Consider the following 22,724-nt stretch of genomic DNA (forward strand, 5'->3'; position numbering starts at 1 on the left):
TCATCTGCATGCACTTGCACAGCCTCTTGACTCTGAAGCAGCCTCTCTTTTCACTGAAGGGACTCAACATGTGGATGGTGATGGCTGTTGGGTTTTAAAAGAGGCTTGTGATGTCGTGTAATTCCTCCACAATGAGCAGCTTGAATCTTTACCTCCATGCAGGTCGAGGGGGGGGTGGAGCAGATCGGTAACGAGTCCTGGGCCTTATCGGAGAAGTTCCCAGTAAGTCTGATACCGAGGGGCCTTGTGTCGAAATCAAAGCGACGCAGATGGATTTATTGCTTGTTCACAGCCTGTTAGCCGGCCCTAATGGTCAAAGTGGTTCAGCCACAGCATCGAACGTGGATGTAGTCGAGTAATGTTGATGAAAAGTCAGCTCGCCTCTGTCCCTCCTCCCTCTCCGAGATAACGAGACATTTAGAATCCTAGTAATGATATTTATGGTCTTTGCACATCGAGTCCCTCATCAAAGTAAAATTGGTCTTTGTATAGAAACCTTAGACACTTAGTCCGATGCAGTATATTAATTTATTATTTCTAATAAATATTGATAATCGAGGAGTGGGGATGATTTTGTGCTCCTCTAACTTCTTAAAGAAACATAACATCCATCCAATCCAGAGCAGCCATCGAGAACAAGGAGAATTCAGTTTTCTCATCAAGAAGCTTTGATATGATCCTGATCGCAGGATGTGAGTGTTTCAGTTTGATAGCACATTAAAGAGCATTGTGCAGAGTCGAACTGTTCACTGCAGGAAGTAAACACAACAGTACACAAACAACCTGTTTGTTACATATGTTTGTTCAGTGTTTCTATAATTTGTTTGCGTTTTCTTCCTTCCTCCGTGTGCAACCGGAACCAAAGTGTTTATTTCTTAATGTCCTTTGTATTCAAATTACTTCGGCACCAAGAGAATCATTAATGGAACAGATGAGTTAATGATGTCTGTGAAGAGGATGAAGATTCAAACGGAGACCTCACCCCTCTCATTCCCCCGATTCATTATTAAACACAGAGTTGGCATTTAAAGGAGGAAAATAGAGAAATAGCTTCATGCATATTTCTTTTTCATGGCTGTTTTTCTCCTCTTCCTCGGCACTGGAAATTCTCTCCCACTGATTCGGCATCCATCTCTGCTCCTACATCGATTTCAATATCAAACACCAATAAAAGCCACCTCTTATGGTTTTGTTTGAGCTCCTCCATGCTGGGAGAGGGGGGTGGGCGGATCTTGGAACTATTGAATCAAAATATTGATGGAGCGCAGCCGGTGCCTGCGACGCCACAGCCTCAGTGTTAATGTTTCCTGAGTTACATCTCGGTAAACGCAGACGTTTGTTATTTATGGAGAGGGGAAGGTGACTGAGCATGAAGCAGGAGCTCTGTTTGACTCGAGTCCCTGCAGGGAAGTGGAGGAGAACCCAGGCCTCCTGCTGGGGGCTGCTGAACAGGGTGAAGAGCTCTGCCTCGGAGCATGTTGCTGCTAATTAAAGACGATTCCTCGTTTCCTCACCCAGGTTCTCAGCTTGTCGGGGGAACATGTTTTGTTTCGGCCACCTGTTGCTGCTGCTTCACGTTTGAGCAACACTTAACATGAACAGGTTGCACAGGCTGTGTGTTGTGCTGCTGTGCAGTGGGCGTATCCATTGTGTAGCTTCTTCCACTGAATGATGAACTTGCACCCAGTTATACAATGCTAACAGCTGTTAGGAATACTAATGAGCTTAGCATTATGGATTGGAGAGAAATCCTTCTATCTGGAGGTAAATATACACCGACGAGCCTCTGCTGGCAGGTTTCTATCTTGGCCGGCGTTGAGATGAACCTGAAGATGGCCCGTGTCAAAGTCAAGAATTACAAATCCAACCCCTGGTTTTAATGCTATGGCAGATCATTGTATATGGAATTAAAATGTGTTTTTTAATTAATGTTATCATGGTTTTTCATGTATAAATGTACTTAACAGTTAGCCTTTAGAGCTTTGCACACTAGGCATGTGATGGATTTACTAGGTTCGAGCATCAGACAGCTCATCTCCAGTCGGAGGAAACTAAGAAACCAAATGTTTACAGATTGTTTACAAACAAACAGAGCTTCCTCAGATAAAGACTCCATAAATAAGTATTATTGTGCCTCAGTTGGCTGCAGCTCTCTGAAACTTCTCCTCTGCTTCTTTAAACCCTGGTCCCGGCCCGATGCAGCCGTTCTTTAATCTATCCGATGGAAATATGTCCTGAGCGGCGTCTGTACAGTTTACATTTTTTTAATCCTTATAATTAATTTCATTAAATCGTGTTGCACTTGGTATTTTGTGTCGTTCACGTCCCTGTTGATGTGAAACCCCTTTAACCTCAGTCCACATGGGAAGTTGGATCTGTCGGCTGTGCAGGAAACAAAACAATTTGCTTTGGTGATGTGTGTTAACCTTAGGATGTAGTGAATATCTGGACAACCCCCCCCCCCCCCGCACCTCAGAACCAAGGAAAAAGCAGTAACATACATCATTAGCGGCTGCCCTATGGAGCTGGATATTAATTATCCCGTGTTCTTCTCGTTTGGCCACTCATTTGCACTTGTACTGTAAATGTCACCGGAGAGATAAATGTGAAAACAAAAAGCCCGGCTCGTAGCCTTGCTGCAGCAGAATGTCAGAGGGAGTTTGTAAGAGATGAGATAAATCGGTGCTGGCCGGGCGTAGATTCTGGCTCAAAGGGACATTCCCCCGAGGCGATAAAACGTGTAAGCTGTGTCATCTGTGTTTAGAAATTAATTTTTCAGATTTACTGTTTCGGACGCTGCACATCTGTGATTAACATTAAAATCAGTGCATTCGATGCTTCATCACTTTGAACGTGGCTCCTCTAAGTGGTCTCCCTCCTCTGAAAATGACCCCCCATCGTCCACACGCCACCTTTGGCTTCTTCTTCCTTTTTTTTTTTTACTCTGCATGAACTCTTTCGCAGCCACATTCTCGTCTGACGTGCCTTATTTGTAGATTTATGAGTGGAGTGAAAAGCACTTTTGGTTTTGGGGGGAGGAGGTGGAAGAAACCCCCCCCCCCCCAAGCTCAGTGCCCATATTCTCGGTGTGGCCTTTAAGGTGCGGGGGAATAAAGGGTTGTTTGTATTAATCGATCACACGCCGGGCCTCGTTGAAGGCTGGCCTTAATGGCTGCTTGCTGTCAGTTCACAAGCAGCTTGTAGAAAGGATTAGAGCGGCTCCGCGGAGTAAAGGCGCGTGAACGGCAAAGTTCTGTGGCCGGGCGAGGAAAATAAATCAATTTATCTGTGATGGTGGTGCAGTTTGGGAGCATAATGCCTAACGATGATGGAGTTTGGACACTTCATACTTGTCATTGTGAAATTGGACTGCCGTGTTGCTAATGATGGTAATGTGTGTTGTGCCTCGCCCACTACAGTGATCCCTCACTCTGTCTCACTTAAATGCATCTCATTGTCTGGCATATCGCATTATGAATACCGCTGGGGCAAAAGAAGAAAAAAAGATTTAATGTATTCATTCATTTGAGCAGCAAGTTAATGGAAAAAGTGTATAACCGTATAAATGTCTTCCTTTTTTTTGTCGCAGGCGATTGTGACTTCGAGAAGCCGCTGGCGGCGTGCGGCTACAGCCAAGGCCGGGACGACGACCTCGACTGGGAGCAGAGCAACACCAGAGAGAAACCTCCATCAGACCCGTGGATGCCCTCAGGTGAGGGTGGTGACACTCGCGTTGGCTCAGTGAGGAGGAGGAGGAGGAGGAGGAGGATGATGGTGAAACCACACAGAGAATTCAGCCGGGCACTGGTCTGGACATGTGACGCGGTCTGTTTTATCAAAGGGGCAAAAATTCTGCCCCGAATAAAGATTAGTTTAACATAATAAAAAAATGGGAAGACCGTTTTTCAGGGTGATTTACAAAGAGGACAAAATAATGAGGATTTAAAACATGAATAAAACTATATAATTTAGATTAAAATGGCAAATACAGTTTAAAAAGATGACATATGGAATAATACAAGCAGATAAAAGTAATTTGTGAAAGATCATTCGAAACCAGAGGGATCTGTAAAGTCCAGTGACCAATCAGTCAAGAGTCACCTTTAAATCTGATCCTGATTAGAATAAACAGTCTTAACTTGACTTAAGTGTCTGGATAATAACAAATGATGATTGCAGCACTTTTACCCATGAACTATTCACTAATTAGTTTTGTTTCAGGCGGGGTAGAAGACGTATTTGTCCATACACGAGTTAATCTAACTGAATAATAAATGACGATTCCAATCTGGCTGCAAATCAAAAAGTGCTTTCCCAGACATCTCCCCCTAACTAACACTGTTTCCTTGTGTTTAGCCGATACAGCTTCTCTGCACGTCAATACCCGAGCGGGACGGACACGAGACAAAAGCGACATTTGATACCAAAATCCTCCATTTTAATTAAAGGAGTCTTCCCATCAGCCTCGTATTGAAATTCATTAAAATGCTCTCCCTGCATTCTGTGTGTGTGGCACACACTTTGTCTCGTTAATGTTCCATTGATCGCCTTTTCCCTCTGATTTGAAATGCAGAGATATCACCGCCGCGCACACGGAGGCACCTGAGGAATTAGACTAATGGAATGACGCTTTTCTCTTTTTCAGCTCCACGTTATAACAAAGGCAGCGTCTCAAACTAATGGATATTGTTTTCCTCTCCTATCTGACGCCTAATCTCACCAAGGCTGCCTCACAGATAGATTGCACCGGGCACCCCCAGTGACAGAGGGGGAATTAATTAGCAGGCCCTCGCTAATTTCAAGCAGCCAGTGCCCAGACCTGTTTGTGTGTACATCAGCATGATGTGTGTTGAGCCGCCCTGGAGAAATTACTCTCCATGGTGGAGGAGGAGGTGGGGGGGTGGGGTTGTGTCTTCTTTTTTTTTTCCTCCCATTGCAATTGATTAATGTGGAAACACATGGAGGCCAGGCAAAGGTCACAGCGAAATCTGGGAAAGCCTTGACCTACAAATTAACCCGAGGCGGGCGGTCTAAATTTAACATATCTGATTAAAATCCCATGTCTCGTTAAGAGGCGTCCCCTGATTGGGCGTCCCGGTCCGAGTGCACTTCAGGCAGTAGCTGTTTTCTACCTGAGCGTCTTGAATTCAGCGTAATTAACCGGCTGCAGCTCTTTCTCCGTTTCCCGGCGCGAGCACTCAACCTGCCAGCGCCACGCGGTGATCCCTCCTCTCTGCCCGCGCTGGAGAGGGATGTGAAATGTAGAGTGCTCCACGGCTGAAATGGTTCGAGGGCGACTGGAGCGCGGGTTGATGGGCGAGAAAATGCATTCAGGTGAAAGCCACGGTGGTGAAGGAGCGGCTCTCACCTTTGATTGCCGTGCCTGCTCTCAACCCGTGCTTATGAAATCTCCACAGAACGACTTTATCGTGCTCGCGGAGCCGGTTGTTATCCGGCCCGGTGTTCTGGGATGGAAATGAAATGGAGGTGGGCTCCGAGCAGACGGCGTTACTACCTCAAAAAACATCTTTTTAAAACACCTCGTAGATTGTATCTGTCCACAGAGAGCGGGAGGGTCCTTCATGTTAAATGATCAATAAAACCCACATGCATCTTTATTGGTGTAACTGTAAAGTGTGTGTAGAGCCTGTGTCCCTCTAAGAGCTGGATCTGCATTCAGGAAGTGTCCGGACCGGCTCTCTGTCGTCACTGTGGCAGTGAATCCAGTTAATTCATGAGTGAGAAGCTAGACACAAGAAGACTCCAGGTTATAATCACGGTCAAAGGTGCTTTCAATACTTTAAATAAATAAATGGTTTGATATTTCTAGCATTTAAATTTTTTTTTATATATTATTTTATTTATAGTTTTTTATGGTAGGGTTTTATACGATGGAGCCACTTTCCTTAAAAATCTAATTCGAGATTTCAAGGTAGATTATTATTAGAATTTTTTTTTTATTTTAGTTAACATTTCCTATTACAGGGGAAAATGAGAGTCGAATGAGAAATATGAAGCATAAGTTTTCTTGTTAAGTTTTACTTTTGTATAAGCTTCACAAATAGAGTAATATTTAATATTTTTGCTTATCTACACCATGTTATCAGGACTTAAAGTTAAAGTTTGTTTCTATTCTGCAGAAAGAAACACAGACTTGTGAGACACTTGTGAAATTAAGACTAAATTCTCATAATATTACAAGTTTCTTCTCAATTCCGGGTTGATTCTAGTTAATGACTCGACATGGTTGATACCCGGTCGTAGTTTTAAGTTACTGATGAAGTTAATGTTTGTTTGCTATTGTACTTTCTTTATTTTTGTGCTAGTCTTACCCTAACATTATACTTTGGCCTTGATTTACTGCCACAACCACAATCATCCCCATCCACAACCGTATGGTAACAGCTCTAACTTAGGGCTGCTGTTCCAAATAGGTCAATATCAATTATCTCAATAAATTATTATGTCTTTAAGTTCTTCTTTATGGGCAGAGAAACAATTCTAGATCAAGTATGTTCTCCCCCCTCGATGTGCTGCATAAGCTATATTTCAATATCTATTTAACCTTAACATTAATTGTTTTATAGCCCAGCTCTATGTTCAGTAGTATTCCTCCCCTCATTAGAGATGAAACGAATCCTTTGGACCTGAAATCCACCCGCTCTCTGTTGAGTGCCTCGTGGAATCAGTGGGCGACGTCCTGAGTTAACGTGCTGGATCAGTGTGGTACGCGTAGAGGATGCATCCATGAGAGGCCCCGAGCCGGGTTTAATGGAAAACGGGAAAAAGTGAAATGAAACGCGACCAAACAAACCCTCTGATCACACGCAGAGCAGAGGCGAGGGCCTGAAACCCTGGGTTGTTTACGAGGATCCGCTCCCTGCCTAATTGCTACGTCTGGACGGAGCTGCCTTGTTTATGCCTCTCTGATTGCATGCTTCGGCTCCTTGAGGGCGGCTCGGCCCAGTTCTGAGGCTCCACGCGTTGGCCTGGACGCTCCCCAGCGCCCCCCCAGCCGCAGAACCCCCTGGCAGGACTGTCACCGTCGGTGGCGTTCTTACCCAACAGGCGTCATCTGCCCTGGACCGTGGTAACACCACCGCCTGAGCCAGGACGACGCTGGAGGGAGCTGGACACCGTCAGAATCCGATCACGGCTGCCAGAAGCACTGGAATCGCTTTTTACGTCTTTAAGGAAGTGATTCCTCTAAGTTTCCTCTCTAGCCCCTGTTGTTATAAGTTGGTGCATTAGTCCTGGAGAGGAGCGGGTGAAGCGGACTGGGTGGGGAAGTGTGCAGTGTGGCCGTTAAGAAGAGGGCTGTTTTTAGTGAGGCCCCAGGTGGTGCAGAGGCTGCCTCTTCCCTGACGGTGTCCTGGATGGTGCCAGCAGTCGGCTGCTGCTCCCATGCTACCTCCCCTGAGACCTGTTCCGGGGGAATAATAGCAAGAGGAGGAGAGAGGAGGAGGAGGAGGAGGAGGAGGAGAGAGGAGGAGAGAGGAGGAGGAGGAGGAGGAGGAGGAGAGAGGAGGTCCTCTAACTGAGATTAATTAGGGTTTTTGTATTAAGCAAGGAACAATAGCAAACGCAGCTCCGGCTAAATGACTTATTGTTTTATTCTTAATGTCTGCTCTAAATATGTTGCGGGTGGAGAAATTTAATGTTTTTGTCTCCCTGTGGCTCGGGGGTCTTTGTTTTGATGGCGTGCCCTTGGTTCAGTAATGACACCGGGACAATGGGGGAGGGATTGGTGGGATACGGTTCCTCACGGTGCGCCCGGTGATCTTCTCCCTCCTGGTTCTTTTCTCCTCAGGTTCATAGCACGTTCATGCAAATGCAGCTCACTGCTGAGCCCAGGCGGCGGGGGGGCCTCGCTCGGAGTGTGGCTGCTGCATATGGATAAGACGGTTCTTTGTAAAAAAAAAAAAGGCAAACTGTTTTCACCTTCGCATTACCTGGGTCGACCGGCGCTGTTTACTTATAAAATCCGAGAAGGAGAGAACACCCACCAACTGAAGGACGTGAGAAATTAAATCAGAATTTAAATCACATCAGCAAAAGATGGGATTTGCTGTTGAGGATTGGCGGGGGGGGGGGGGGGGGGGAAACTATCTTGTGAAAATAAGATAATTGCCTTTTGAGCCATTCTTAACTTTGTATGAAAATCGAGGGGGGGCGGCGGTGAAGGTTATGTGGTAAAGGAGAAACCCCCCGTTACACGATTAGGGGACGAAACAGAACAACCAAATTACAATGTCTGATCAATCCCTGAGTTACTTCCCAAACTGGCTTCCTCCCCCTTTCACCACCAAGAGGATTAACTGCTCTGTCGTAACGATGGAGGACATATTTGTAAACTATCTTTTTGACGTTAGCTTGCATGGTACGAACAATTAAGGCTAACGATGGCGCTAGGTGTCGAGCGTGGCGACTCTCTGTGGTGTAATGGGTTTGTACCCTGCCATTACATGACCCGTTTATTGCAGCGGAGCGCCGGGAGTGCGCACTGCATATTAAAATGACACATTAAGCCATTAAGAATTGCCGTTTGATTGACACGCGGCAACAAAGGATGCTGCCAGGGAACATAATGAGGGTCAGCGTCTCCACCAGACAGAAATGACATGTTGCGCGTGATGGATGGTTCTCGAGGTGAATCTGTTTGACACCGTCAAAGAAAACCTGCCAGCTCCTTCGTATGGAGAGCTCCGACTTATTCAGTGTTATTCTATTATTCTAGCCCCCCCCCCCTCCTCTTCATGTTTCAGAGGACACAGGGAAAGTTCTGGAAAATTGAGCGGAGGCCACCGATGTTCACATTAACAGCCTCAGCCTCGCAGCGAGAGCCCTTTTGATTGGTGGCAGCCGGAGAGAATGGCCCCGTCTTCATTGACATTTCCGAGGCAGCAGCCGCGCTTTTCCGCGGCGGTGACCTCTGTGAATTTTATTAGCAAATGAGACCTTCAGGGTTTAGGTTTAAAGAGAGCCCCCTTCCTCCTGGTTTCCCCCCCCTCATAATGATTTTCACAGAGTTCAGGACCCGAAATGGAGGAGAGATAATGAGCGCGAGTCGTTATTGCAAATTAGATCCTCCACTCAGAACCATCACTCAACTCATAATTAATCTAAATACCTATCGACGTCAGCCAATAGACTGTGATGCTAAGGATTAGACAGTCGTCTGTTTATGTGAACTAAATCATATCAAAGTGAATTTCCCATTAAGGCGATTTTACTGCCTGTTTTTACGGAAAAGGGACGAAGGGGGAAAGAACATTTATAAAGCCTGAGCAGGTTACTGTCCTACATCGTGACTTATTCTGCCTAAAAATATCCTCGACCCACAATGCACTGCACTTTTATTGTAAGAGTGTTTTTGTAGCCTTCAAGGAAAAAAACATATTTACACAGTAGAAGCTGGAAATGCTTTTTAGCAGTGCTTTTAGAGATTTTAATTCTCAGTCAATTGAATTCAGCAGAAAAGGGTTAATGGGATTCATCTGACTTTTGTCTCAGGTCTCTCGTCTCAACCCTGAACCTGCTGCTTTCTGCAGCGCGTGTTTTAAAAAGAGCTTTTCTGAAGGCGAGGGAATTTAAATGAGTCAAAATGATAAAATTAGGATTCGCTGGTGTCGCATTGTTCTAATCCTGAAAAGCTGTCATCTCCAAATTGAGTTTGATTGTTTCACAAAACAGGATTTTTATACTATGAGTGGATTTCTGTCAGGGGACTTGGTCATTAGCCAACACGTTGCTTCATTAGATTACATGACCATCAAAAAGTAGTTTTATCGAACAATTACGGGCTTAAAAAAAAACATGAATTTAAGGTTTTTCGTTCTTTCCGTCATCATCAGTGTGTCCACCAGCTTCTTGTCTCAGCTGAACCTTTCTGTCCCATATGGGCCGACACGAGCTGCGGCCAATTCCCGACCGCTCAGCCGGTGTGAGAGACCTGACGGGTCGGAGGATTAACCTGATGGAGGCCGTCCCCCCGGAGTTCAACCAGGCCTCCAACAGAACGGCTCATGATTCCATTAAACCACGGAGGCTGTACTTCTGGATTACTCCCTGTCCAGCTGAGCCTGAACATTAGTGGGGTGTTTTTTTTGTACTTGCTGGGAAATACTTTATCCCAGTATCCAGCCACTTGTTGGATTGATTCCGACTGGATTTCATCTCCGTACTGGTTTAGGATTTCTTTACTGTATCTTCACTGCTTTGGACGTTCAGATAAAAAAAACCACCAGGGGTTTCCAAGCTCCTGATTGGTAAAGTTGTTGGACTCGTTAAAGTATATAAATGAATGCAGCATATTTCATATTCCTCTTCCTCGTCACAACCAGGTCCTTAGCATTACCCACAATGCAATTCACCACCGACTCTTGAATTGCATGGATAGACAGAGAACTTACAAATGTTACTAACTCTTACTGTGAGCTACAGATACTAGAAACTCTCTCTTTTCACCATTACTTTTCCTCACTTTTAGTATTTTATGCAACTAATAACCCATGTCTTCATTTAAAACATATTCGTATGGGTGGAGCCATTTAAGAGATTTGACACCACAACCAAACTAATATCCTGCTGATGTTAATGATGCTTAATGTTATTTGTGAGACAGCAGCTCTGATCCAGACACAGTACGACTTGTTATTAGCATCTACACAATCCAGCGTGATGGTTCCTTTCATTTTGCGATGAACCTTAATGTGTACAGCCTCCGCAACAGGAACACTTCACCTGCTGATTCATTTTTCATACCCGCCCCCCCGTTCCCCGTGCTCAGCCATCATTGCAATCTAAGGTGAAGCCGGCCTACATCGGAATAATAATAAATCCGTTCCTCTGAATCCCTCAGACGATAGGCGAGCCCTGGCCTTTAAGGAGTCGCGGTAGACGGGCCTTGAGTGTGTGCTGAGAGCTCTCTATTTTTAATTGGTCTTGAACACACCATTGTTACGGCACGAGAGATAGAGAGGGAGAGCGAGGGGACGAGCGAGGAGGGGCGACGACACCCTCGTGCATCACTAGCACATTAGCACAGCGCTAACACAGTGTCATTATAATTTGCTCTTAGTCTCGCTGGCTAATTAGTTTGTCATGGTGCAGCAGGTCCTGCACAGCATGTGGTCATTAGGCGGGAGGAGAACAGGAAGTGAATGACAATGGCTGTTCCCCCGTCACCTCCTGTTAGCCGGTGGCAGCAGCGGCTCGGCGAGCTGGCACCATGTCACTTGGGATGCTGTACTCTCACGTTTCATGCTGGTCAATAACGAGGGGGACACTTTATTTGTTTGTTTCTGTTGTGTTTTGGTTCACGGACCCAAAACCAGATGATTTGCAGGCTTCAAATTCGGTGACTAAGAAACTTCTCAGCTCCCGGTGCAGCCGCCGCTCTGACAGCCGGGAGGAAGTGTTCTAATATTTATACGTTTTTATTCTCTCTCTCTCAAGTAGCTGCACTTAACCACGAAAGCGCCACCGCATTAGGTTTTATTAAACACGAAGTGACTAGTCACCGAAGGTACCTGTTGTTTTATTAATATTTCATTAACGTGCGAGTAGCAGAAATCTGCAAATGCAGCTCGAGGGAAGTGATTTTTTTTTTTTTCTTCATCTCTAATAACGGACGAAGAGCAGCGGCCGTGCATAAATCTCCTGAGCACCTCTGTCACAGCGTGGCTATTTGAAATGAATAGTAAACAGCCTGTTTTAATCAGAGAGGAAAGCAGCGGTGCAGCATCTTAGTCTCTGCAACATCGGCAGCGACCGAACAATTCATCATCTGATTATTTTCTGCTGGTTCGCGTTACGCCAAAGAGCGCCTGACGTTTCCAAAGGGGGGGGGGGGGGGGGGGAGAAAAAACAAAGCCGGTCCGGGCTCCTGAGCAGAGGCTGAACTTTGGAGAGAAAGCCTGGGCCCGATGGAGGTCGGACAAACAAGTGTCACAGAGTCGGCTCCTCTCCGGCTCTTCTTCATGAGCTTTACACGACCTCACAGATAATTACATCCACCAGCCGGAGACAGAACTGAAGGGAACGATCACACGTAACGGAACACGTGTCGGTCACAGCAGTGGGAAAATCTATAAGACAAGAAAAGATAGTTATTCACAGCTGGAGACGGTGCTGCTGTTATTGCAGTAAACACGGGGGGGGATGTTCGAACGGCCTTGTGCGACACAATCAAACTTAAATGTGTGCAAACGTTTAGAGAAGTGTAAACGCACAAAAGTGTCAGTTACAAAGTAACACAACTATTTGAATGCTTTCCATTCTATAATATAAAATATAAACTTTAATACACCAGTTTATTTAAATGATGGATTAATTCGGTCAAGCTGGTTTTTTTTAAGACTACATCTCGCCCTCAGTCGTCATGGAGACATCCCAGCTGTCAACACGTGGTGGTGACCACACGTAGAACCAGTTCCTGCTGTCATGGCGATGGTTCCACTCTTCCACAGGTGATGATCACCACGATTATCTCCATGACGACGGAGCAAGTTCCATCCACCGGCAAAACCTTGTGTTTCCGAAATCACTTCCTTGTTCCCTCGTTCCCTCGCTCCCTCGCTCCCTACTCCCTTGACACTCACTAGGTGACTCAGTAGAGAGCATTGATCTGATAAACCTATTCATCATCATCATGTTGTGTCATCGTTGAAGCTGCAGAGTCGCACACGGCTGCACTTTACATTAATAAAGTGTCCTTCTTGACACGTCCATGTACTGACTGTGTAAATGCGTGGACACAATAGTGCATTACAATGCTTTCTATCTCACAATTCAATGCTTTGTATGTAATAGATTACAATCTGCAAAATGATGTTTGGTAAAAAATCTGAATATTGCAACTGACCCTCAACCAAAGACCGGTGGTTCGATCCCCAGTTCGTCCTTTACGCTTGTTAAAATAGTCCGGAAAAAATTCGGCTTGTTGTAGAATATTGTGACTAGAAAAGTGTCATATAATAGTCTGTTTACCATGATATAGAGAATATAACACTAAGTACTCATGTCACATATCATACAGCGCAGCTCTTCATATGATGTGATACACGCTCGCGTAATCCAAATGTGTTAAGACCCTGTAAAACGACAACTTACACATACCTGACAAAGCCGAGGAGGCTGACTCCATGTCATCCCTCTTCCTCCTCCTCCTCCTCCTCTGCCTCTGCTTCCTCTCCTCCCGTTTCATTGTGTAAACATGACAGAGCCCCCGCTCGTTATCTGAAGCTGGAGACAGATGGAATTGGTGAGCGTTACAAGTGCAGCACAACAAGACAAGTGGGCAAGCTGCAGTCATTGACGGAACAAATGGGGTTTTCTGCGAGCGGCTGCCTGGCTGACAAACTCTGGGACCGAGCCCGGCTCGTGCAGTCCACGTTATTTACTCTGTAATTTAATGACAGAGATTCACGTCCTCCGCGGTTCGGCTCTGTTTGTCTCACCTCTAAGTGAAATGTGCCACACTTCCCCAACGACAAAAAAAAATGCATGTCTATATATATGCGTGTGTGTGTGTGTGTGTAACATATTTCATCATAAACAGAGTCTCTCTTGGCTCCGACTCAAATGCCGTTACAATTTGTGCCATCTCATTAGCGAGCCAAGCTAAATAGGATGATGACAAATAGAATATGTCCCGCGTCTCCTTGAAAGTTTGCCAATATAATAATTCTCACTCGTGTTTTATTGGCAAAGAAGGGGAGGGAATTAGATTAACCTTTTAAATATTGAACCAAAGCTATAAAATCTAAATGGGGGGCTTGCTCGGCAAATAGATTTTAACTTATTGATTCCTCATCATTTCTCTCCTCTCTATCATTGAGAAGACGAGGAGAAGAAGAAACACTCCTCTCCGACGTGCAGCGTCTTTTTTCCCGGATTAGTCTTTCTCCTTGTGTTTTGATTAATGATGATGATTAGAGAGTTTCCATCAATCCAAAGATAAGAGGATTTTCTCATTAAGGGTCACATGCTACAATTCTCAGTGCTAATAGGAAAGGTCTCAGCACACTCATTTACCTGCTTTCTGCACACTTGATTTCCCTCTTTTATTTAGTTAGTGTGAGACCTCGGGACGTGATCACTGGTAATAAAGATTCTTCACTGGCTCGTTTTTCTGCTGTGTTAAAACAACCTGCCTCTAGAACCCAATAAGATCCAATACAATAATAAGCTTATTCTTCATGACTCTGCCAAATGTACCACACAACCTTTGAAAGTCTTTATGAAATAAGTGTTATAGATTTATTTCAAAGATGCATGTCTGGATAAACAAATAGATGTAGACTCAGGGTCCACCTTATCCAACAAAGGGTGATGTTCAATCAGTAAATGATGGTCCAATGTAGGAGTAAAATAGACGATGAAGCATCGAATTCAGCTGCTATCGTCCAATGGCTGCAGGGTGAAGGTGTTTGTGGGCGTCCAGTGACCTCGAGCTCTCAAAGGGTGATTGGTCACGGTGGGTTGAAACTTGGAACTGAGCCTCAAATGTAAAATAAGGAAAATGATGGCCAGGTTTCGCCAAACCAGGGATCAACTGTTATAAGATGTTTTTTAGAGATGTAGCACAGTGGAGTGTCTCTGCACATCGATGTTGAAGTTATTGATTTTCTTGTCATTAAACACAGTTTTGGACAAATCAAGTTTCGGTGGTTCGACATTAGAAGCTAAGAAAAGACCAAATCCAGCAGGATAGAACATCTGGGAACCACATGCATCACCAAAGTTTCAACTCCTTATCAAATACAATAATTAGCTTATTCTTCATGACTTTGCCAAATGTACCACACAACCTTTGAAAGTCTTTATGAAATTTGTGTTTTTGTTTTCATAGGTATATTTTAAAAATATATCTGAATATAAAAAAAGATGTAGGCTCAGGGTCTGTCTTCTCCAGTTTATTATTTTCAGAGGTATTTAGTCATTAACCGGAGTTTTGGACAAATCCAGTTTTGGTGGTTCAAGATGAGGATCCTGGGAACCACATGCATCCCCAATGTTTCAACTCCTTTCAAATGATAGTTCTAAATCTGTTTTGTACTTTTCAACTGGGTTTGCAGTTGTATGAAAGACACTGATTGATGTAGACTATTTCCCTCTATGGACTTTTGTACTATGGTTGAATCGATGGATTAAATCAAGATGGCGCCGCGGACTGCAGCCTTGATACTGTGCTCTCTTGTCAGCATCAGCCAGAACCAGATTCCCTGTGTGTGCTCACTCACTTGTTTATGCTTCAGGCTCTGCCTTTGTGATGGTGAACACCTCCGGACGCTTCGCCGGGCAGAAGGCCTTGCTGCTGACTCCCCAGCTGAAGGAGAACGACACCCACTGCGTCACCTTCAGCTTCTACATCGGAGGCCGGGACAGCAGCCACCCGGGCCACCTGAACGTCTACATCAAGGAGAACAACAGTCCCATGGGGATGCCGGTGTGGAACGTGTCGGGTCCGGCCACTCGCTCCTGGTCCCAGGTGGAGCTGGCAGTCAGCACCTACTGGCCCAACCTCTACCAGGTGAGGAAAGGTGGTGCGAGTCCAGCTCTCCGGTGCATAACACCTCATCATAGAACTGGGTTACTCATTGTGAGCAGCTTTTATAGTTGAGCCAAAGTCATTAAAGCCTGTTCTCCAAATGTTTTATTCGAGAGGTTCCAAACAATCGCACAATGGCCCATTCAGAACAACTAGGATTATTGATTTCTGGTGCTAGCTGGGTATCCATGGTAATCTGTTCTCTCTGCCTTCCATCTCAACCTCTTCTCCTTTTTTTTCCAATTCTGAAAACTAATTTTCACTTATCAATGCACACGACTGCTGGCCGGGGCGAGGTGATTTCACACTCGCCTGGCTGTTAGTCTTCACCGGGCTTGTTCCACCAGTCCACCGAATGTTAATTGATGCGGAGCAGCCCCTTAACCTCCCGATGGGAGACGGTCCCTGGGCGAATTATTTCATTATGGCCTGGCAGGGCTGGTCCACAGTGGACACTGAGGGGTGTCCTCCTGCCTGCTCATCACAGCCGCCCTGATAACTTAGTTAACAAGGCACACCCGCTGAGGCTCTCGCTCCTGAATGCAAGATGGGGGAATTTAATGAGAGGCACGTGGTTCACAAAAAAAAGAGACAGAAGAGAGAGAGAGGCGCGGGGGGGGGGGGGGGTCAACAGTTGAGGAGGATGGGAAGAGCTGCTGCTTCCACTAATAGTCACTGCTCGCCGGTGACAGGGTGATGACCCTTGTTTGACGTAATGATGCAACAGCGAGTCTGGTCAAATGTTTTCAGTTCGGCTGAAGACTCTTGAAGCTTGAAGGAGTTTTTTCCTGAAGCGGAGACATCGCTTGTTACGTCCGGATCCGTCTGTCACTGAAAAGAAAGAACAGACACACACACACACACACACACACACACACAAGACTTAAGTGGTGACCTTCATTGGCTCTTTTGGAATATGAAAATGAAAATATTTGCTCGGCTTTGCTCCGAGAATTAAAAACACGACAAACAAATTCAAACCCTTAAGAGAAAGCGGATTTCACATTTAAATCCTGAGACCCCCGAGTGGTGTACGATGGTTACCAGTGTGTTCGGGGGAAACTCCCAGCAGCTGTTGCCTCTCAAGTCCCAGCGGACCCTCTGTCTCTGTTTGTAACCGTTCCAGACCCGAGCTGACAACACGGGGAACTGCGAGGACGCTAATGATCTCAGCAACGCTCCCAGTCAAGAGGAGAGAGGCCAACGCTAGAAATTGTCACTAATTAACAACATGGCAATAATTATAGGTATCTTTAATTGCACAGTAAGCTACGCAATTGTCAAAGGGAAGCCACCTGATACTTGGAAATTATTTTTTAATTACCACCAAGGCTTTTTAGTCATCATGAGCCTTTCAGCCTTTTTGATAATTACTCCGCTGTCAGGTCATCCCTAAAACTTTTAATTGAGATCGGCATTGAGTTTCCCGAACTGAACATTGTGAACAAAAAAACGATTTCCAGGAAGAATAATGCCCAGTCCCCTGCATGTCCTGCACATGCTATCGAAAAGGTGTACTCTATGCATAAGATGAAAACCCATAACTTATCGTGATATGCGGCCGCGCCACATTGAGAAAGAAAACCCCCTAATGTCCTCATCTATCTTGATTTCAATACAGTACAGCCCATGGCAGAGCTAATCAATCCTGCTGTAATGTAGTACTTAGCCGAGTCCCTCAGGGGCGAGCCAGTGTGGCGATGTAGACACTGAATGTTGGGTTCACTGTCTGTCCCTCTCTGACAAATGAGAACGCTGAACTTTCCCTCGACATCAACAGCTTCCGTCCCACGTGAATATTTCCACTCGCTGGGTCAGGCCCAATTAATGCGCCGCACTATCACTGATGCTGGAATCAATTATATCACAGCTATTAGTCGGGCTGACTGATGTCTGTTGCACAAACAAAGGATTTCAATTAGAGAGAGAGGGACCCGGTTCATTTGTCTGGTGGCGATATATGGAGTGGTTGGCCTTTTAATTTCCTTTAAATTAGCCTGTAATGAGGCCATAATTGGCACCCAAGACATTCACTTTCATATTTCATGAGACGAAAAAAGAAAATGTATAATTAGACAGCCTTATCTGAAGGCATCCCGCCTCCCAGATGACAATGGCAACCATCTCTGCCACCACATTCCTGGACTACAAAAGGAATCTCAGATGTCGAGCTACAGCTGGCAGGACATGCGTTTCTGGGCGACACCCTGTTCGGAATCTATCCATTAATATATACCATTGGCTGACAGATGTAGGCTTGTATTTAGGGAGTAGCGGCATGCAGAACATGTGTAGCTGCAATGTGTGTGTGTGTGTGTGTGTGTGTGGTGTAATGGCTCTCTGCACCACACCCTGGGTTTGGGAAGGGACTAGCATTCTGTTTCCCTTTTTATCACACTGCGGACCGTGGAGCGCATACCTCTGACAGCCTGCCGGGGACACGCCCTCCCTCTCAGCTCGTCCCTTGAAATAGAATCACGTTAGTCCTACGCACTTGTGCTCGAGTTCAGGTTTATTCTGTCGTTAGAAACGTCAACAAACATGTCGAGCAAGTAACTCGAGACGCGGAGCAACTGGGAAATGCCCCAGCAGTCCCCTCTCATGAAGGAGACGGCTTTTTAAATATGCACAGAAGGGTTAGTTCACCCCTAGGGGGCGTCTAACCACGCCGATAAGTTTAGATCTCTTTTCAGGTTTAGAGGATTCTCTTTGAGACGGTACCGGGACTGTAACCGGAATAAAAACCAGTGTCAAATTACATTTAAAGTAACCAGAGGCCCTGGACACCAGCTGTTCTAATGGGGGAGATTAATGCATCACGAAATGTTGTAGTTAGCATCACGCAAACAAGTTTTTAAATAGAGAGCAGTTGTTGTGAAATATTTACTCCCAGTAACTAAGATATATCTGTCACATGGCAATCTTAGTAGCTGTTAGAAGGAAGTCATGGAATAAGGTCGACACATCTGACCTGACACTTGATTCAAATGCATCATGGTGTAGACTGAAGAGATTGTGAATAACATTTCATATAAAGCACTTTTATCTTATTATATTACAAAAAATGGCCAAATTATAGGTTAAATTGTTGTAAAAGGCTTTTTTTCTACCTAAATGTACTTAAATCCAACTAAAATTCAAATTTCTGTTTCACTGATTTGAGCCTTTCCCAAAAGTCCAAGCATAGATGTCAGTGTTTGTTTGATAAGATAAAAACTTTGATTTCACAATAAACTGTTTTGAAAAATTTTCATTAGTGTATATTCTATGTAAAAATGTGTTTTTTCCTCATTCATGTTCTATATGGTTGTATTTGTGTTTTGAATATTTTCCTATTTATTATATATATATATATGTGGAAAGTCTGGCTCTAGATAAAACGAGGCAGTAGCTACTGATATTAACAAAAGATTGTCTAAAACTATTTAACATTATGTTACAGGTTCTGATGTTGAAGTGACTCCTTGTTTACTTTGTGAATTGTTTTTGATTTCATGGATATTTCATAGCCACAGACTAATACATCACTTTAATGCTTAAGCCTTAAAAACACAAGACGTTGAACACACTTAATGGGACGGACCCCGTGGAGTAAATTGCTAGTTTGAAACTTAGTCGCTAGTAGTCAAGCATAAAAGAATGTGTTTGGTTTACAAAAATAACTGAACACTGATTTGTTTAAAAGGTAAAAATCACAGAACTTTCCACAGTTTAAATCAAGTGACAGTGAAGAACTTTGCTGTTTTGACTTTGGGTGTCTTCACCCTTTAAACCATATTACACATGTGAGGTGTCTCAGCCCCTGTGCCCTGCGTGCTTGTCACAGCCGGTGTGCTAATCGTCTCAGGGCTCAAACTTAATTTAACACTTGCATGTCATAACACCGATCAGCCGTGACATATGGTGGAAATAATGTCAGTGGCCCGCAGCTGTGTGGCCGGCCGCCGCTCGGCTAAGAGCATTAGCTGTAGCCGGACTTCTTGTGTGCATGGGGGGCGGCCTCACTCAAGTGCCATCCGGAGACATGTGGCCATTTATCACTGGTGTTATGAGTCTCCTCTCTCCTCCTCAGATTGTGTTTGAAGCCGTAACCTCAGGGCAGCGCGGCCTGCTGGCCATCAAAGACGTCGTGGTCCAGGGCCACCAATGCAGTAAGTCCTTTTTTTCCCTTCGCCATAAAAGAATATCATCAAAGAGTCATTGTCCTTTCCGTGACACTCTGCCAAATACCTGCATCGCTGTCCTACTCAAGGCCTCCCAGTCAAACAAAAGGCCTTCAAAGAGAGGAGGCTACAGTCAATCCAAAGTGTAAACCTCCCTCCTCCTCCTCCTCCTCCTCCTCCTCCTCCTCGCTCCCTGGAGATTTATCATTGTGCCGCTGACACGCTGAAGTGTGCTCGGGATATAATGTTGGAGTGGCTGTGTTAAATCTCCCCTTTGAGAGATGGGAGGAATAGTGCAAAAAAAAAAAGGAGAATGGAAAAACAAATACCAGCACAGAGTGAGCTGCTGCTGCTGCTGCCATTATTCTCTCCTCCCTTAAGGATATTCAGTAAAGCATCTCATCTCTCAGATGTTCCCAATCCCACCACCCCTGCTGAATGGAAGTAGGAGCACTCGAGAGTGCGCCGCGGAGCTAATGAACATGTAATCACCAGCGCATTTACAATATTACCGCCTCGGCTTCTGGGATAGGCCGCTGCTGTGGGAGGACAAGGATGTAAGGGCTCTTCAGGATTCCTCCAGTCTGAGTGCTGGGAGCCCCGTGAGTCCGTGTGGCGCTCCTCAAGTTTACCCCCCCCCCCCCCGCAGTCAATCAATACCACAAGCGTCTCATCAATTGATTTACACCACACTCCACCTTTCATAACTTAAGTATCCAGCTCTGATTGTCGGCTGCTAATCACCCGGGAACCGTTTGAAAGCAGCGGAATTCCTTCAAATGTTACGTCGATGAGATGGATGTGTATCGTAAGGGGTGCTGCACATAAATGTATTTGTGCGAAATCGATTGTGCGTTTGTGACGCAATCGGTGGTTAAAGGTGGAATAGTGAGGCTGGATCAATAACCTCTCTCGGTGGCGGCGGCGTTTCTTTGAGTCAGAAGCAAAGTGATCAGAGCGACTCGTCAGCCAGAGCGCTGCCAATTAATTTTCTATTTATACGACCATGAGGAATATTTAGCTCAAAGGTGTGATTATGCCACCGGGTGCTCTGCCTTGCCCCCCCCCCCCCCCTATCATTAAAGAAGACGTTTGCTTGGAAGAAAATAGATTTGTCTTTTTTGGCACCGGATGGATTGACGGCACACATTTATAAAGGAGGTGTAGTTGGAAGACAAGGTTATGAAATATTAAGTAGAAGTGAAAGTCTTGATGATGAAAGTGATAGAATTAGCTTTTTGCCAAGTCTTTAGAGATTCGGTTATGTTTTGAATCAAGGTCGCTCCACAGAATTGCCCTATTTTCCTATGCAGAATAGCAGCACTAATCAAAAATGTTCTACATAAGTTACTTTCCGCGGAGCCTCCCAGTCAGGGAGCGCACCGATAATGAGCTCGGTCGGAAAGGAGAGAAAAATGCTTTTGGACGAATCCGCTCAATCAATGAAAGGATGCAGTTTGGAGCCGGCAGGCACTGGGTTTCTTGGTCGGTGCAGCTTTGGCCTGTGGTGTCTCATTTTCTAGATTTAGCTGCTTTCAAGGTGACGCTGGCCTCCGGCACTGAGGGGGCAACAGATAGTGAAATAAAGAGCAGCATCAATTCACCGCTCCTTCTCTTCCATTCTCCGCCTTTCACATACAAATTCTTGGCACAAGCGTGGACACTTTTAGGGACATTGAACTCTGCATCTCAGCGTGTGATGTGATTCATGTCCTCGGCCGCTGCCTGATAGATATTTACATCTTTCCTCAGTGAACACACCTCATTTCCTGACTATAAAGGGAGTGGAGGTCAACGCTGGGCAGACGGCTTCGTTCCACTGCACCGTCAACGGACGCAAGAGGGACAACTTCCGCCTCTGGCTGCAGGTGAGACTTTATTTATTTATCCATTTGATTAAACTGTTTCACCCGGGAGTTGAATGGGTTTCAGATCCGGGCCCTTTGGAAATGAATATGTCCTCGTGACCAGACCTCTGAATATGTACTGCTAGTGCTAGTGTTGTGACCTAGAGTTGTCTTTGAATCTCGTGCATTGACCCTCAGTTCAGCTCCAAACTTCTTATAAGCAGGGTTCCTACAGTCATGAAAAACCTGGAAAAGTCATGGAATTAAAAAAAAAAAAAATGTCCAGGCCTGGAAAAGTCATGGAAAAAAATAAAATCCCAATAGTTTTGGAAAAATCATGGAAATTTGTTATATTCATATTTTCATGTTGTTCATTTAAGCTGAGTTTTAAATGATTCATATGCTTTTTAAGAAATACGCTCAAAATATAAGCCGGCATACTTGGGTTTGTGCAATTTAAGGTATACTGTATGCCTTGGAATTCTCATTGTGAGTTTAAATACTACATTTTGTCACTTTGTTTGAGTATACACCAAGCTTTCACAAAATGTTCGGTCAAGTAAATTTGTTTTAAAGTCATGGAAAGGTCATGGAAATCCATTGGTATGAACCCTGTATTAGAGAAACTGGTAGATAGCCACTTGTTGTTGTTTGTTCTGGTGCTAATCACAACAACCAGTGGGCCTGCGTTTCATCATCGCTTACCAAACCCTCGATTCACATGCACATGTGTTTGGACGAGAGGCTGGAACACGGAGTGAAAAAGTGTGTTCAGGGCGAAAACCAAAACATGAACAGGAATGTTCATGAAAAGCATCAGTAAATAGAAGCCATCAAAACCACAGGTTGACCTAGAACACGGAGATAATATTGTTTGTTTGAGAAATAACACGATTCAGATCCAACAAGAGAGGAGTCCAGAGCCGTGTCCCATAAAACATGTTTTACTGTGACCCTAATTACACAGGGCCCAATGCAACCATTTGTACCACAGCAAGGCCCGGGCACTTACTTCTGATTGGCTTACACGTGTCCATTTAAATTGCATAACCACAGTTCTAAATCGGTTCTGACCGTCGTCACACTTTGTGTTTGTACGGCACCATGAGGAGAATGGAGCACAGAGACTCCCTTCTCTCTGAAGGTCAGGTTAGAGATGAG

General features: G+C 44.9%; 1 protein-coding gene across 4 annotated transcripts in view; it reads left to right on the top strand.

Moving 5' to 3' along the window:
• LOC133968910 (receptor-type tyrosine-protein phosphatase mu-like) overlaps positions 1–22,724 on the top strand; it is a 147,093-nt gene that overhangs the window by 33,133 nt on the left and 91,236 nt on the right. For all 4 annotated transcript variants that reach the window (XM_062405163.1, XM_062405165.1, XM_062405164.1 and 1 more), the window contains exons 2-5: positions 3,590–3,712; positions 15,261–15,535; positions 19,626–19,704; positions 21,469–21,584. In XM_062405163.1, the coding sequence (XP_062261147.1) occupies positions 3,590–3,712; positions 15,261–15,535; positions 19,626–19,704; positions 21,469–21,584 (593 nt within the window). The remainder of the gene's footprint in view (positions 1–3,589; positions 3,713–15,260; positions 15,536–19,625; positions 19,705–21,468; positions 21,585–22,724) is intronic.

The sequence above is a fragment of the Platichthys flesus genome, chromosome 14, assembly GCF_949316205.1.
Source record: "Platichthys flesus chromosome 14, fPlaFle2.1, whole genome shotgun sequence".
NCBI lineage: Eukaryota > Metazoa > Chordata > Actinopteri > Pleuronectiformes > Pleuronectidae > Platichthys > Platichthys flesus.